This window comes from Sander vitreus, chromosome 3 (assembly GCF_031162955.1).
Source record: "Sander vitreus isolate 19-12246 chromosome 3, sanVit1, whole genome shotgun sequence".
NCBI classification, from domain to species: Eukaryota; Metazoa; Chordata; class Actinopteri; order Perciformes; family Percidae; genus Sander; species Sander vitreus.
This window is the reverse complement of record NC_135857.1, coordinates 12617100-12632320: the sequence shown is the minus strand read 5'-3', so window position 1 is coordinate 12632320 and position 15221 is coordinate 12617100. Positions and strand designations below refer to the sequence as shown.

General features: G+C 39.4%; 1 protein-coding gene and 1 pseudogene across 2 annotated transcripts; both read right to left on the bottom strand.

Annotated features, from left to right (window-relative positions):
• Positions 1-226: 226 nt before the first annotated feature.
• Positions 227-5932, bottom strand: LOC144515304 (P2Y purinoceptor 13-like). 2 transcript variants are annotated; one of them, XM_078246025.1, is made up of 5 exons: positions 5668-5932; positions 5326-5353; positions 4153-4354; positions 3684-4073; positions 227-3256 (listed from the first exon to the last, which is right to left on the bottom strand). In XM_078246025.1, exons 3-5 carry the CDS (start codon positions 4333-4335, stop codon positions 2783-2785), a joined length of 1047 nt encoding a protein of 348 aa, XP_078102151.1. In that variant the 5' UTR covers positions 4336-4354; positions 5326-5353; positions 5668-5932; the 3' UTR covers positions 227-2782. The 2 variants fall into 2 exon arrangements, with proteins under 2 accessions (XP_078102151.1, XP_078102150.1); XM_078246024.1 differs by lacking the exon at positions 5326-5353 and having other exon boundaries at positions 5668-5931.
• Positions 5933-12664: 6732 nt separating this feature from the next.
• On the bottom strand, positions 12665-13654 carry LOC144513988 (P2Y purinoceptor 13 pseudogene; annotated as a pseudogene).
• Between the last annotated feature and the right edge of the window lie 1567 nt (positions 13655-15221).

Here is a 15221-nt window from a genome sequence, read left to right as displayed (position 1 = left end):
TGGAAAAAACAGAAACTTTAAAGTCATTTTTCTCAGTTTCACACTCTAGCGAGTTAAGGTCTTTTGCCTTTGCAGGGCAGAATAGTCACCTGTAGTATGCAGCTACAGTATGACCTGTGTACTACTAGCTAATCACTTCCTATCAACATGCTGCTCATTGATGTGTTTTTAACAAGATGTTGCTCATTGATGTGTTTTTGGAGGAAGAAGATTTATCAGGCTGTGGTTTGGGTCTTTAATGGGATTTATTGATTAAAAAAACACAGACTATCACCAGCCTTAATCTTTAATCGATTAGTAGTTTTTTAAAGACAGAAAATACAGATTACTTTGTTGCTGCATTATGACATCACAGTCAATATATTTGATTACAATATCCCTAAAAGCATGTTTTGGGTGTATTTCAATATGGGGGTAATACTCAGGTGTCCACTTGTATAAGCCTATAAATAATGTGAAAATGTACTCCAGCACATACAGTAATGCTATGCTACGTCCCAAACTGGACACATCTGAGTTACTTTTTTCATGGAAAATGTGAATATTTAAATGGATATTCCAAATATAATAGCCTATTTAAGACTTAGCCTATAATGAACTAGTGTGGAGCTAATTATCTGCTTTGGTAGGACACACACACACACACACACACACACACACACACACACACACACACACACACACACACACACACACGCATCCCGTGCATGCGCCCGCGGCCGTGCGCGTCGCTCTTCCTTGTGAATACTAAATAGCGCGCCGAGCTGCAGAGCTGGATGGCATTGCCGGTGCCAGACTGGAGCAAAGACCACTATAGGAGCCGTTAGCGCGGATACAACTGCCCACCGGCCTGGGAGTGCACCATCCCTTTATCACTATTAAATCACTTTTCTTTATTATCAACGTTTCATTCCTTTGAAGACATTTGGCAGAGCAGCATTGTTTTCTTTTTACCAAGTTGCATTGCTTTTGTGAACTTCTACTATCTAGCCTACTTTTAGTTCTCAACACAGAGTCTGTTTCAGACACGCTGAAAATACGCAGTGGCACTGCATTTACTAGGAAATACTAAATTCTAAAAATAACTTCGATATCTCGTAATTTACTATTTTAGAAGATTATATCTAAGCTGTGTATGAGGAAATATGACATACAAGTAGCCTACCTTTATCTGCTAATTCTGACAAAGGGTTTCTCAAAAAAGAACTTTAACATTACTTGGGACAGAGAAGATTGACTAAGTATAGGGGAACTCTGCCCATTTTAAAGCTACTTGGGAGTTATATTCTGTAAAAAAAAAGAGTTTTTTATTTTAGTGCTGGCCAAAAATGAGCAATGCTTTTCTGTTCTATTCGTACTTTGCATGGTGCAGAGTCTACTGCACATTAACAATTGAACAATGTGTCAACATGACTTTTTTGACCTAAAGCCTAAGTCTAAGCTTTAATAAGATGCCTAAAAGCCATTACTCTGGGGACTGCTTCTTGACAAGAAACATTGTATTAACTTCTGCTGATTGGCATCACTGACATGTAGACTTCACATGTGTCTCTGACATGCAAGCTTTACCACCTTGTTTCATCAAGAAACTGTCAGTACCTACCTACCTGCCCACTATTTTTCTGGCTCTTTTCTGTCCCCCAACTTGGGTCTGTGCATACCGCCAGGCAATATTATGTGCAAGGATTATTTAATTTCCATGAATGTCATTTCAAATTACTCATAATTCACTACTGCGGGGTCATCTGTCAGAGGATTTAATCTGAGGGTGACGAATGGTCCTTTCCCCGGCTGCAGTCGCCGCTACAACCACTCTGTAGCTCATTAATTTCCTGCCCAAATATCAGTTTCTGTCGATGCCGACAGAGGGTGGGAATGGAGGATGATCATATTTCATTATTACATTAATCAGACCCGAATGCAGACACAATTTTAAATCAGGTAGGAGGTGACATTAATCCTGCAGAAGCAGTTTGTGAATGTCCTGAAACCCATCTTCGAGGTGTTGCAGTGTTTGAAAAAGTCAATTTATTCCAATTCTTTTCTACTCTTGACTCAGTAAAGCTACTGCAATATAGTGAAAGACTATATGCTCTACTTGCACTTGCTAACAGCTTAACTGAGCAGTGTTAGGTTTGGTTATGCTCAGTGTTATCAAACATCAAATCTGCAGAGCAATATTAGTCTGTAGTCATAAAAGTTGAACGCCATGCAATTGTGTTATGAAAAATATGAATTGTATTACTATTGTCATTTATATTGCACCTAAGTAATAGCTTTAAGCAGTATCTACTACAGTCCACATTTTGTTATCATTCGGTCCTTGATCACATTGGCTGTGTGGTGTAATCATTGGAGAATATGTGCTGTCAAGATTTTACCCTCTTGCCAACGTTTTGTATAGGGAAAGTGCAGTTGGAATGAGATTAGAGAAGAAGAGGAAGTAGATGATGACAGTAAGGACACTTAAGGAAATGGGGTGGATGACTTTGCAAAACATGGGACAGAAGTGCTTGGTTAGTTCTGTATCAAAAACAGTTTTCATTGTTGGCATGAAACTTCATGACCACCTCCAGACATAATTGCATATTTTTAAGTCTTGTAGCATTGCCAATTCAACAGATTTGGATCACCTTGCATTCATTTGAGATTTTTTTAAAACCGTTGTCATCACGATAAAAAAAATAGAATCTATTTACAAGTAAAATACACTTTCAGGCAGTGTTTCATCACGCCTTGACAGTTACATTTATTATTTTTCCATTGTGCATTGTCCAGCGTGTTACTGTGACATCCCACTATATGACAGTCTGTTACTTTGGCCAATCTGTGACATCTCCATTTGAGTTGATGTTGCTGTGTGAGACTCCATGGCACCTTTGTGGAGTGGCCTACAGCAGATTGCAGCTGCCAGTCTTTTACTAAACACCTTACACAGGAACACATAGATAAGCGGGTCCAGACACACATTAGTGGCCGACAGCCACAGGGTGGTTTCCTTTGCGATGTAGAGAATATTCTGGGCCTGGCAATGGCTCATCATGCTGCCAGTTTGCGTCAGAGTGTAGGGAACGCGTGCAAAGTGAAAGGGGGCAAAGCAGATGAAAAACACCCCCACCACCACAAAAACCTTTGCCTTGGTTCTGCGACTGACTGCTTGAGATTTGCTCTTTGAGGCTTTGTATGACTCATAAACCTTCTTGCTGATGAACGTGTAGCAAACCACCATCAAGGCCAGCGTGCCCCAGAAAACCACCTGGAAGTACACATCGACAAAACATTAGCATTGTTAAGAGTTATGTGAGAAAATTGACACCACTCTCATGTCGGCGCAGTAAATATGGTTAGCACAAACGCTGGAAACAGCCTGCCTCTGTCCGATAAGAAAATCCACATACCAGCACGTCTGAAGCTCACTAATTAACACGTTGACATGCTGTATCCGTCCAAAAATCTAAAATTGACTTGTGTAAAAACAAGTTGTGGTTTTTGTCTTTGCTCCTGGCCAAGAAATAGTCTGACACATAACCCCCGTAAAACCACATTATGTGTGATTTACACTTCAGTCTTCGCACAAATTAAACAAACCTGATGTTTCCCAAAAAGCCAACCTATTCCTGTATTTCATTTCCGTACTATATCATACGGACCCATTCATGAGAACATGCTGATTGAGCAGCTACCTGACAGAAGTAGTTGAATCCTTCATGCCAGAGAAGGCCGGCTTTGCTCTTCATGGAGGTGCACTTCAGTCTGCCTCCAGAAACCCGTGGCGGCTGGTCACTTAGGATAACGTTGGGTAATGCTAAAGACAACATGACCACCCAGACAGCAGCACTCAGCGCCTGACCAACACGAACCCGCTGCAGGGCACACCTCCCGGGGGGCCTGACTATCTTCAGGTAGCGGTCCAGGCTAATGAGGCCCAGCAAGAGGATGCTGATGTACATGGTGATGTAGAAGAGAACAGCAGAGTATCGGCAGTGGAAGGCGCGTAGTTGCCAGTGACCCACACCTGCATCACTTAAGACTCTCAGAGGGATGGTCAGGGTCATCAGCAAGTCAGCCACCACCTGTTAATGAAGGGTTTTCTGTATGTTGTTGTTTTTCTGCACAGACAAAATGTATAAAGCAAAAGCCCTTATGTCTTACCACATTTTTAAGAAAGACAACAAATGTTGACGAGCTGGGGATGCTGAAGAAGATCCATGCAGCCAGGGAATTCAGTATCAGGGCGACTATAAAGAGGATGCTGTATAGGCAGGGGAAAATCACAGATGTGACACTGGTATCCCGAACACACTTGATGGAAGTGTTTGACAGTGTGTTGTTCATCTTCTGATCTTCAGTGGACCTTTCGAAGGGAGAGAGAGAGAGAGAGGAGAGATGATAAATTGAGAGTCTGATTAATACATAGGAAAATACACAGTAAATTCACATTATGAAAGGGCACTCGGAGTGCGCAGAACTCCGGCAAGGCCATGCCTTGTCTCGCAATGTTAACAGAAGTGAAAAATAATTTGTGTATCCGCCCCGTGATTCAGATCCAGTTCAAAATTGTAATGGTTTTTGCTTGGCCCCATGCTACAAATCGGACCAGTAGTTTTTTTGTAATCCTGCTGAAAGACCGAAATCAAAAACATAACCTTGGCGGTAATGATGTAAAGAGGGAACAGTGTCATATGTTGTTTCCCAAACATGTACATGTGCAATTTCCTCATGTAAATTCTTCAAAAAGAACTGTAGCTGACTTACTGTGTATATGATTATTGGTTATTTTCTTAACTCTTTCTCTCTTGACTGATTTTAGGACTTAAGTCTGAACATTTAGGTTCCTTTCTGTCTGAATTGAAGATGTTAAGGCCACTTTCTACCACTTTCAGGAGCATATAAATCCTTTTCTTATACAATCACTAAACACAGTGTAGCCGCTCTATTTCACCACATTTAGACAAGTGGTTACTCTGTAGAATTGATAGTTCTGTCACTTCATACTGCTTATTTAGTTCTACAGTCAGAATGCAGAGATACACTTACAGTGATGTAGGTGTCCAACAACTAACTGCTGCATTTGTTCACTCTGAATCCTCCCCCTGTCTGACAGTATATCTGCCTGGAGGTGCTGTCTTTACATTGAAAACCTTAAGAATAACACTGAGGCCAAGAGCAGGTGCTATGGAAACCAAGATATACAATGCGTTATTCTGTTTTAGTGTGCATGCTAATGTTAATTAGGTCTCCTACAACAAATGACATATTTGTGCCAAGCTTAGACTGGTAATCTATCTAGAAGATGTACTTGTAAAGTCAATTATTGAGTCTTACCTTCTCACTGTGTCCTTATCGTCTGTGGCTGTGGGGCATGTGAAGAATACTTAATGAAGCGATGAAAAACTACAGTATTTCAAAAAAAGAAGTGAAATATCCTATTCCCTCTTTCTCTTCTTACCCACAGGAAAGAAATGCAAGAAGGGAAACACCAAAATTGAAATCCTCTCAGTGTTACAATCAATTGAGATATTCTACTTCTGACCTAAAGAGCTTTCAGTCTGTCTGTCTTTCTCAGTTCTCTCTCTCTGCTTTTAAGTGTGTGTGTGTGTGTGTGTGTGTGTGTGTGTGTGTGTGTGTGTGTGTGTGTGTGTGTGTGTGTGTGTTTGATGCTCTTACAATGGGTGGTCTCTGGAGCTACTGTGTGGCTGTCTTGTCACAATCCCAATGAGTTTGCCAGTCTTCCTCTGGGTGAAAGACCCTTTCCTTCCTTGCTTCCTGTTCCAATTGTCTGCTGAGGGGCTTGTTCTGCTCCGTGCCAGTCCCCCTGCCTCCGCTAGCTTGCGTCAGTCTCAGTAGCTGTTGACAGGAGAACACCAAAGCCATGGACTCATTTCTCGACACACATCTAGAGACCTCCTGCACCCGACTGCTCCTCCCTCCACCCTGCAGCTTATTTGCCCCACCTCTATCTGCCTTCTGTCTTTTTACATCACGCGACTAATCAGCACTAACCACATAGACCAAAAGAAAGAAAAAATAGACATGTAGGGCTATAATGTTACCTTCTGTCTTTTCTATCTGCCTTCTGTCTTTTTACGTCATGAAACCTTCAGCACTAACCACATAGACCAAAGAAACTAACAAGAGACGTGTAGAACTATGATGTGCTACTGACTTAAGGTTCCCTTAAACTCATTTACCATACATGCAAGCTATTACATGACAGAAGAGGAAAGCTATTAACAAAGTAGTTTGTGCAAAATGTAATTGTGTATAGTTTTTATTTACTACTAAGACCACATGTCTCTACATCTGTAAGCGTGTTTTTAAGATAGCATATATTTTCTGTAACTACTGTCCATCACACTACAGTATATTACAGTATAAGATATTGAACATGCCCTTCCACTCATATCTGATTAAGTGTGTGTCTTTAATTCCCTTTTGTGCTGTCTTGATAAAAATAGTGCATTCTGGGAACAACACAGCATGATTTCCTGTGAGGTTTTGCTTGGATCTGTGCCAAGAATGATGTCTTATGGTAAAAAATATTAGCCGAGAAATGACATACATGTGTGTACAACAGGTTCAGCTTATGTGACGATAATTAGTTGTTGTTGTCGTTGTTTGATTATAATGACACAGAGACCTGTGGTTTCCAGACCCACAGAGACTGTATGTTTAAACAAATCATCCCAATTATCAGGTAATCACAACCTCATTTCAATTAAATCACACCGTACTAAAAGATCAAACTCACATTAAAACATGTACTAGCAGCCATGTTTTCTATCACAAACTTAGCAAATCCTATAGGGACTGTTCAGTGGTTAACACAGCTGGAATGTACAGTGCATGCAGGGACATTGTAATGGAAAATGTGTTGATTCTAAAAGTAGTCTTTGAAACTTATACAACACTTAGCAGAATGATATCTCAATTTAGTGTTTATCTTTGGATTGATTACAACAATTCTATAGATTTAGAGCATACTTCATTCATTTTACAGTTTAATACAGGGGTCTTCAACGTTTTTTAAGCCAAGGACCCCTTAACTGAAAGACAGACAGAGCAGGGACCCCCTACTACACATATTGTATAAAATAAAGTTGCATATTAAACTGCGCCCAACAAATAATGTGTAGGGCGGCCTTAAGCCTTTATACATACCTTTTTCCCCCCGCATAGAATACTCAGTTATTAAAATAGACAATTCTGCCAATTGTTGGCATGATTTTATAAATCACGTTTTAATGTTAAACAGGATTAACTGAATCTGTGGATGGCTACCTTACTGACTACCTTAGCTACAGTAAGCAGTGGGGATTTATATCTGCTAATAATACGTTGGATTCGTGTTTACTGATGTTAAACAATCATTTTGAGGCCCCCCCTGCATTGAGTCTGAGGACCCCCCAAGGGGTCCCGGACCCCCTGTTGAAGATCCCTGGCTTATCAATCAAACAGTCTTCCTTTAGTCTTTGCAGTTACCTGTTAGACACTGATTAGCATGCTGCGAACCGATGACTGGCCAGATAAACACATTGCACATCAGCTTATCAAAGTCTTGAGCCATTTTTACTGTCACCACAAACATTACAGGACTAAAGTGTGAGAAGCAAATGTCAATGAGCTTTAACTCAACTTGCTTTGCATAGCAGTTTCATTTACAGTCTCATAAATACATAAAAACAGCACCCTCATGTGTCCTACTGTTTATCTCGTCCATCCTTATTGTTTTCATTTCCTGTTAATGGGTGTCAAGCTAATTAGAGCAACATTGATAAGACACGAAACAGCACAACTTCTATATGGGGTTAAAAAGTAAATGCAGTAAATAGCTAAATGTTAATATATACGTGGAACAATAATCTTACTTTTAGTCTACAAAATCTTCAGTAACATCTGAGCTCAGTCCATGACATAGATAGATAGATAGATAGATAGAGAGATAGAGAGATAGATAGATAGATAGATAGATAGATAGATAGATAGATAGATAGATAGATAGAGAGATAGATAGAGAGATAGATAGAGAGATAGATAGATAGATAGATAGAGAGATAGATAGATAGATAGATAGAGAGATAGATAGATAGATAGATAGATAGATAGAGAGATAGATAGAGAGATAGATAGATAGAGAGATAGATGATAGAGAGATAGATAGATAGATAGATAGATAGATAGATAGATAGATAGATAGATAGATAGATAGATAGAGAGATAGATAGATAGATAGATAGATAGATAGATACTGTATTGATCCCCAAGGGGAAATTCAAGGTCCCAGTAGCTTAAAGACATCACATACAACATACACATACATCATAAACAGGATGATAAAATAACAAATAACAAATAAAAAAGCAAACAAATCTACATGAATAATATGGACAATCAAAGAAAAGATACTAAATAAAAAATCAACATGAATGTACTAAGGGATGTATAAGCATGAGGCGCTTGCAGTGACAGGGCAGGTAAGGTGCTCTATGAGAGTGTGTGTAAGTCCAATATTGCAAGGAATGTAGACATAGTAATATAAAAATGATAGAGCAGTGCAAGGATAAAGTAAAAAAAATTGAAGACAGCTTTAAATATGGGCATTATAAGGGAATAAAGTAGACAGTAGGATAGACACAAATCAACAGTCGATATTAGAGTATTTTCATGACCTCTATCAGACTCCACTCTGTGGTGAAGGGACTTTTGCTTTGCCTGCTAAGGCTACTTGGAATGAGTTGGACACATCTGTACTCATGGACACCAGTTTCTCCTTGAACTCCCGACACAGAAAGACGTAGAGAAGTGGGATCATGCAGACGTTTGTGCTGGCAAGCCAGAGGCTCAGTTCCTTGGAGAACTTGCTGGTAAAGTAAGAGCAGCCGATATAGGAAGAATCCTTGACCTGTTCAAAGGTGTATGGGATCCTGATAATATGGTATGGTCCGAAAGACACAAAAAACACAATGACAACTAGAAAAACACGTAGATGGATCTTCTGCTGTCCCTGATTGTTGCTGCTGCCGGAGTTTCGAAAAGACTGGATAACCTTGTTTGCGATGCAAATGTAGCAAACCGCAATGACCACACTGACGAGCCAGAAGAAAACATTCTGGTAAATCACTACCTTTTCATGGAATATGAGTCCAGCCGTTCCTTTTAGCTGCATACAGCTAGTGACCTCTGTCATATTGGCCACTGATGTGTTACTTAAAATGATATTTGGTAAAGCTGCGCCTCCAATGAGTACTACCCAGGCGGAGGCTGACATCAGTTTGCTAAAGGTCAGATTCTGACTAAACTTGCTATGGGGCGTCATGATCTTGAAGAAACGGTCCAGACTGATAAAGCCTAGCAAGGCAATAATGGTGTACTGTGTACTGTAGAAAATGATACTGACATAACATGAAAGTATTGTTAATGTGCTTGACGCAACCGGCAGGTTTCTTGCAGCTTTGATTGGGATGACCAATGTCATGATAATGTCAGCAGCTACTAGATTTTTCAGGTACACCACAAAGGTGGAGGTGGACTTGAGGTGCAGAGACACCCAGGCTGCCACACTATTCAGCAACAAAGCTATGGGGAACATCAAAAGGTAGAGAGCTGGGACGACATCTGGGTTGTAAATGAAGTTATCACACTTATCGTAAGAAGTTTGATTCACTGTCATCACTGCACCTGAAGAGAATGAAAGAGAAGCCACAACTTAACATAATCTTCATGTAGGCTTGAAATCATGCATTTAAACAAACAAACTGTCCCTGTGAATAAGTGCAATATCATTTGGACAATTGATGATTTTAATAGTGTCCCACAGTCTCAGAGAAATCAATCGACAGTAAATCATTTGTCAGGGTTAACTTCATGTTTTGTTTTTTTGCACTCACTCTGCTGGTGACTGTCAAAGGGAGCATTCAGATCGTCATCCATTATCCGCTGCTTATTTGAGTCAAGGCTGCAGGCTGGGCAAAGCAAAGGGAGCAGTGCGTTGTTACTGTACATAGTAGCGAAAATAAATTAGTTTTTAAGACTCTTTTTATTATAATCTTTTCCATTATATATATATATACTCCTGTGTAATACAATTAATTCAGAATTAAGTAACGTGAGGTTTCCCTTGCAGCTCTTTTTTATTTTATAGACTTTGCCAGGTAGAATGGATGAAGATGTAACTACTTCGACACATGGCAACCTACCATTTGTTCAAAGATTGTCATTTATTTTCATGGGAAAACAACTTCTAGTAGGATTGCCTCTTTTTCCTAACTTAACTTTACTAAACTCAAGTCAAAGCCATTTCTTTACAGTACGTCCTAGCTTACGTACGTACGTACAAGCGTGTTCACAGTTGTGACTTTGGAAAAAAATGCTAACTAATTCTTTGACTTTTAAGATTGATGCAGTTGTTTTTCCAACGTACGAGTACTTTTTTTGTTTTTTTTTAAATCTGTAGTTGTGAGCATTTCAACTACAATATCTGTCATTTTTGAGACACTATGTAAATATGTTATGCTTTTCTTGTATTATAGTACATTGTATTAGGGTGTTTTTCTTTCAAATGGAGATGTTGAAAAAATAAGCTCCTTAGCTGTCTATTTTTATCATCACAGATTAACCTATCATTAATAAATACTACATTATGAACTAATTATGTAAAAAAGATACGTGTTGAAGATAACTTACAGTCGATGACTTGGCTCACTCACTCTCCTCGAAGGCAAAGCTGCAAGATGGACGTGTGTGACAATATACTGATGTTCAGGGTGTTCAAGAGACATTGCTGTTTTTCCTAGCAAACAAATCAACGTTTCAGCTGTGATAAGAATGGCAATTTATCAGAACATATGCAAAAATAGGAAAAACTCTCTGGTCTTTAGACAAAAGCAAAAACAGACGTCATACACCCAGCCCACAGTGTAAACACCAATGGGCAGGCATTGGATGGAGTGAACGTTTGGATTCAGGGGGCACCGTGCTTCCTTTGGCCTGCACATGAACCTCCATATCACCATATCTGTCTCACCTTTAAAATGGAGCTGGAAGCATTTATGTTTGTTTTTTCTTTTGGCCATGTTTAATGCTAGTCATCATCCTCTGAGTCATTAGAACAGCAAATAATCCTGGTATTGACATGCCCTTGGTTCTGAGAATCATTTGGAAGGCCAAATACACATCATTGCCTCCACACTCACCATCAGTGTGTTGTTTGTTGCTGGTAGAAGAAAATAAACTTCCCTTTTAGAAATATTGCAGCAGATGATGATTCTTCGATTAGAAAAGCTGAGCACCCAAGTCATTTTCTCTCTTGTCTGTTCTCCTTGTTTCTTTTGTTTTGTTTTTATTCTTTGCTACTTGGGTAATATTCCTTTTTTGATTGACTAAATTGCTTGCACCAGTTTCTGCAAGAATTATAGAGCTGATTCGGCAGTGAGTGGCACAGTGGCATCATCATCAGGGTGTTCTACCAAAATGTCCCACAGGCTACACTGGAGTTGTTTGTCTACTTAAACAAAGGAAGTGCAATAGCTGCCAAGAGGAGTTATTGTATAAAGGGGGGGGGGGGAGGTTCAATTCCGTTTCCGTCAAACTAATCAAAAATCTTTGGTACACTGTATGGTAATAGTGACCGGAATTGTTCTTGGAGTGTAGTATTGTGGTGACTTACAAAGTGGGTGTATTCAATTTCAATGTTTTTATTTCACTTGTTGGCACTTGATATTTACAATAAAACAATAAACACATAGTTTATTACTTAGAGAGTAAATATGCGATCATTTAATGAGACAATGAAGAACAGAATACAGTTCATTAATTCAAATAAAAGAATTTCTGGCAACTGAACAAGGCTCTTTTGCAGGAAAGCTATTAAATTTGGATTTATGAGAATGGAAACGATTTATGTTACATTTGTCAGCACTTGAAATAATAGGTCAACACTTAGGACTGTAGGATGCGTTTATTGTTCTTTTGTGCAGCCCAAAAACTGAGTCCCCATTTCCACTCGCTTATAATTGTTGATGTAAAAAATAGTAATAATGATGGAGGGGATAATCTACATGTTCTAAACTTTACTCCTATATTATTTTATATTTGTCATGTACATTCCCCCTTAAAACCCATTTATATTGTTGTCACCCAGTTATATCATTACACAGACAATCTGCAGTGACCCAACACAGAAAAACTAAACAAAGGACAACTTCAAACTCAAATGTATTGATATAGGTCTCACCATAACACTCAGAAATAAATACATATATCTATGGATACATGCATGCAGTACACTGTACATGCATAAAGACACACAGCTCTAAGACATGACCACTGAGATTTAACATTCATTTGTGTGTTGTTTTGTGTTGTGGGTCAAATCCACCTAAGTTAGAATATAATAATACATGTGGTGTATTTATCCTGGTGTATGTTTTGCAATAAAATTTACATCATGTTTATTATATGTTGTATTTTTATATGTTTCTTCTTTGTGTGTCTAAATGGACCTATAGCTAGATGTTAATCGTCATTAGGCCACTAGAGGGCAGTACAAAATAACATTTAAAGATCAAAAGTTGCTGTAAGACCACACTGCTAAGGCTCTCTCGCTTCCATAAAATAAACTAATATAAGTAACCCAACAGCCTTTGATGACTGATATTTCTCCTTTCTACTGTGAAACATCCTCATTTTGACCTGAATATAACCCGACACAGATCCCTCTAGCTTTCATCATATCAACCAGTTTATCTCTGAACTCCCTGCACAGGTAGATGGAGACAAGAGGGTCCAGGCAGGTATTAGTTGCAGAGAGCCACAGGACCAATTTATACATTATTGTCAACCACATTTCAACGCATACGACAGTATCAGCAGTTTCATACAGTGCGAATGGAACACGCATCATGTGGAGAGGCAGAAAACACACAAAAAACACAAGAAGGATCAGGAAGACTCGTAGCTTGGTCCTCTGCTTTCCGTGGCTGTTGTTGCTCCCAGAGTTTCTGAAGGACTGCAGGACTTTCAGGGTGATGCGGATGTAGCAAAACACAATCACTATGAGGACAAGCCAGAAAAGACTCTCCATAGCTAGAGCCACAAACTTGTGAAAAACCACACCTGCTGGACCCTTCAGGGACATACAGAAATCGCCTGTCATATTAACAGGATCCTGATCTGTTAGAATGATAGTTGGGATGGCTGTACTGCCAAATACCACCACCCAAACCAAGGTGGACATTACAAGACTGAGGACCACGTTTTGTCCCAACAGCATTCTGCATGGTCTAACAATTTTGAAGAAGCGGTCAAGGCTGATAAGACCCAATAAAGTAATACTTGTGTACATACTGCAGTAGAAAAGGACACGAGAGTAACGGCAGTCGAACGCCCTTAACCCAGCTGCTGCTCCAGGCAGCATGCTGGCTGCCATCGGTGGGAGCATCAGGGTCATGAGCAGGTCAGCAGCCACCAGGTTTTTGAGATACACTATGAAGGTAGAGGTGGACGGAAGGTGCAAAGACACCCATGCTGCTACCCCGTTGAGCAGTAGCGCAATGGGGAACAAGAAGAAGTAAAGGTACGAGACGGCCACATCTACGGTCACAGTGCTGGAAGAAGCACAGCCAGAGGAGAAGGGTTGTGTGTTGTTGGACACCATCATGAAATCTGAAAAAAACAAACATACACATGTCAAAGAAAAACTTGTTTTGCCTTTATCTTTCTAATACAGAACTGGTTTACACCTGTGATCAGATCGTGGGATCGAAAATTGTGTGCAAGCAGTGAGTCTTTTAGGCCCTGTAGACCACACCCACATCCAGATATTTTGCTTTTGATTCACATTTCTTAACTACGTTTCAACACATTTAAAGTGAAACAAGCAGTTTTGATCAATGGTGCATTGGCATGAGTTTAGTGATTCGTGAAAATAACATCCAGTTTTAGGGCAGAGGGAAGGGCCAGGGGGATGAGTTTTACTGGAATTGGCCCCTGCCTATGACTTGTTTGAGACTGAGCCTTACTACTGCTTTAAATGTTTCCTTCTTGCCCCGTTGGACCTCATTTGCATTGGTTATTATAGTTTAAAAGACATTTGTTACTATGATTTGGTTTTGCATGCTCAACCAGAGCATTTGAATGCATCCCTGACGCAAAACCTGACACTTGCACTTTTGCAATTGTTGGAGATGTTTTCACCATACTAGAGCAAAATAAACCTGGCTTGTATATTTATTTCATTACATGTACATATACTGCACAGAATTGCCAACTTTTAAAGACTGGTATTTTAGTCACAATCCCTTCTTCACAATAGATTTGTGTTGCTTTAAAGCAGGGGTGTCAAACTCATTTTCACTAAGGGCCACACTGGAAAAAGAGAATCACACAAAGGGCCAGACATTTTTTATTGACGTGATTTAGTTACTGCATGTCACTTTTTTTTTAACATTATGGTAGTTTTTTCCTCATTTTTGTTGTTTTTATTCCGACTTTTTTGTGGCTTTCTCAGACATTTTTGTACATTTGCTGCTTTTTCCGACATTTTTGTACACTTTTTGTTGACATGAAGCCCTACAAAAGTCATCGAAAGAGTTCCTTAGCCGTAATAGAATTTAGAAAATAAAGCAAAAACAATGATAATTTCTTTAACAACAACCTGTTTCTTAGCCTGAATATGAAAACTCTCTCTCTGCTTCTTCTGGGCGAATTTCTGAGTCTCAGTCGGCAAATCTGCCATATTCTGCTCTCAATGTCAGGTAATTGCAGTTTATAAAACACTTTCCTGTGTTTTTAGTTTGGTGCACAACTAGGCGGGCCAAAATGTATTGTGAACCCAAATTGATATACGGGCCGGATCTAAATCTGCAAGGGGCCAGATTTGGCCTGCGGGCCTTGAGTTTGACACGTGTGCTTTAAAGTGTCTTTAATCTGTCTCCTTTGTAATTGGTTTAGATTTAATAAGTGTTCTCAGTAAGAGTTTTACCTGGATTGACCTCAACAGTGTATTCAGTGTCTACATTTTGTATGCTATGTGCTCATTTGTGCAGTTCAATTTGGATTGATATTAAGAGTGAATATACTGTAAAGATAATTTACCAGTGATAATAACCCAGATAACAGCCGCAACAGTAAAAGTAAGTACTTGTTTGATTTAAATGGTTCTGAGAGAGAATGCTAAAATAAAACTTTGGAGCAATATGCTTTCATATACAATGTTATAGGAC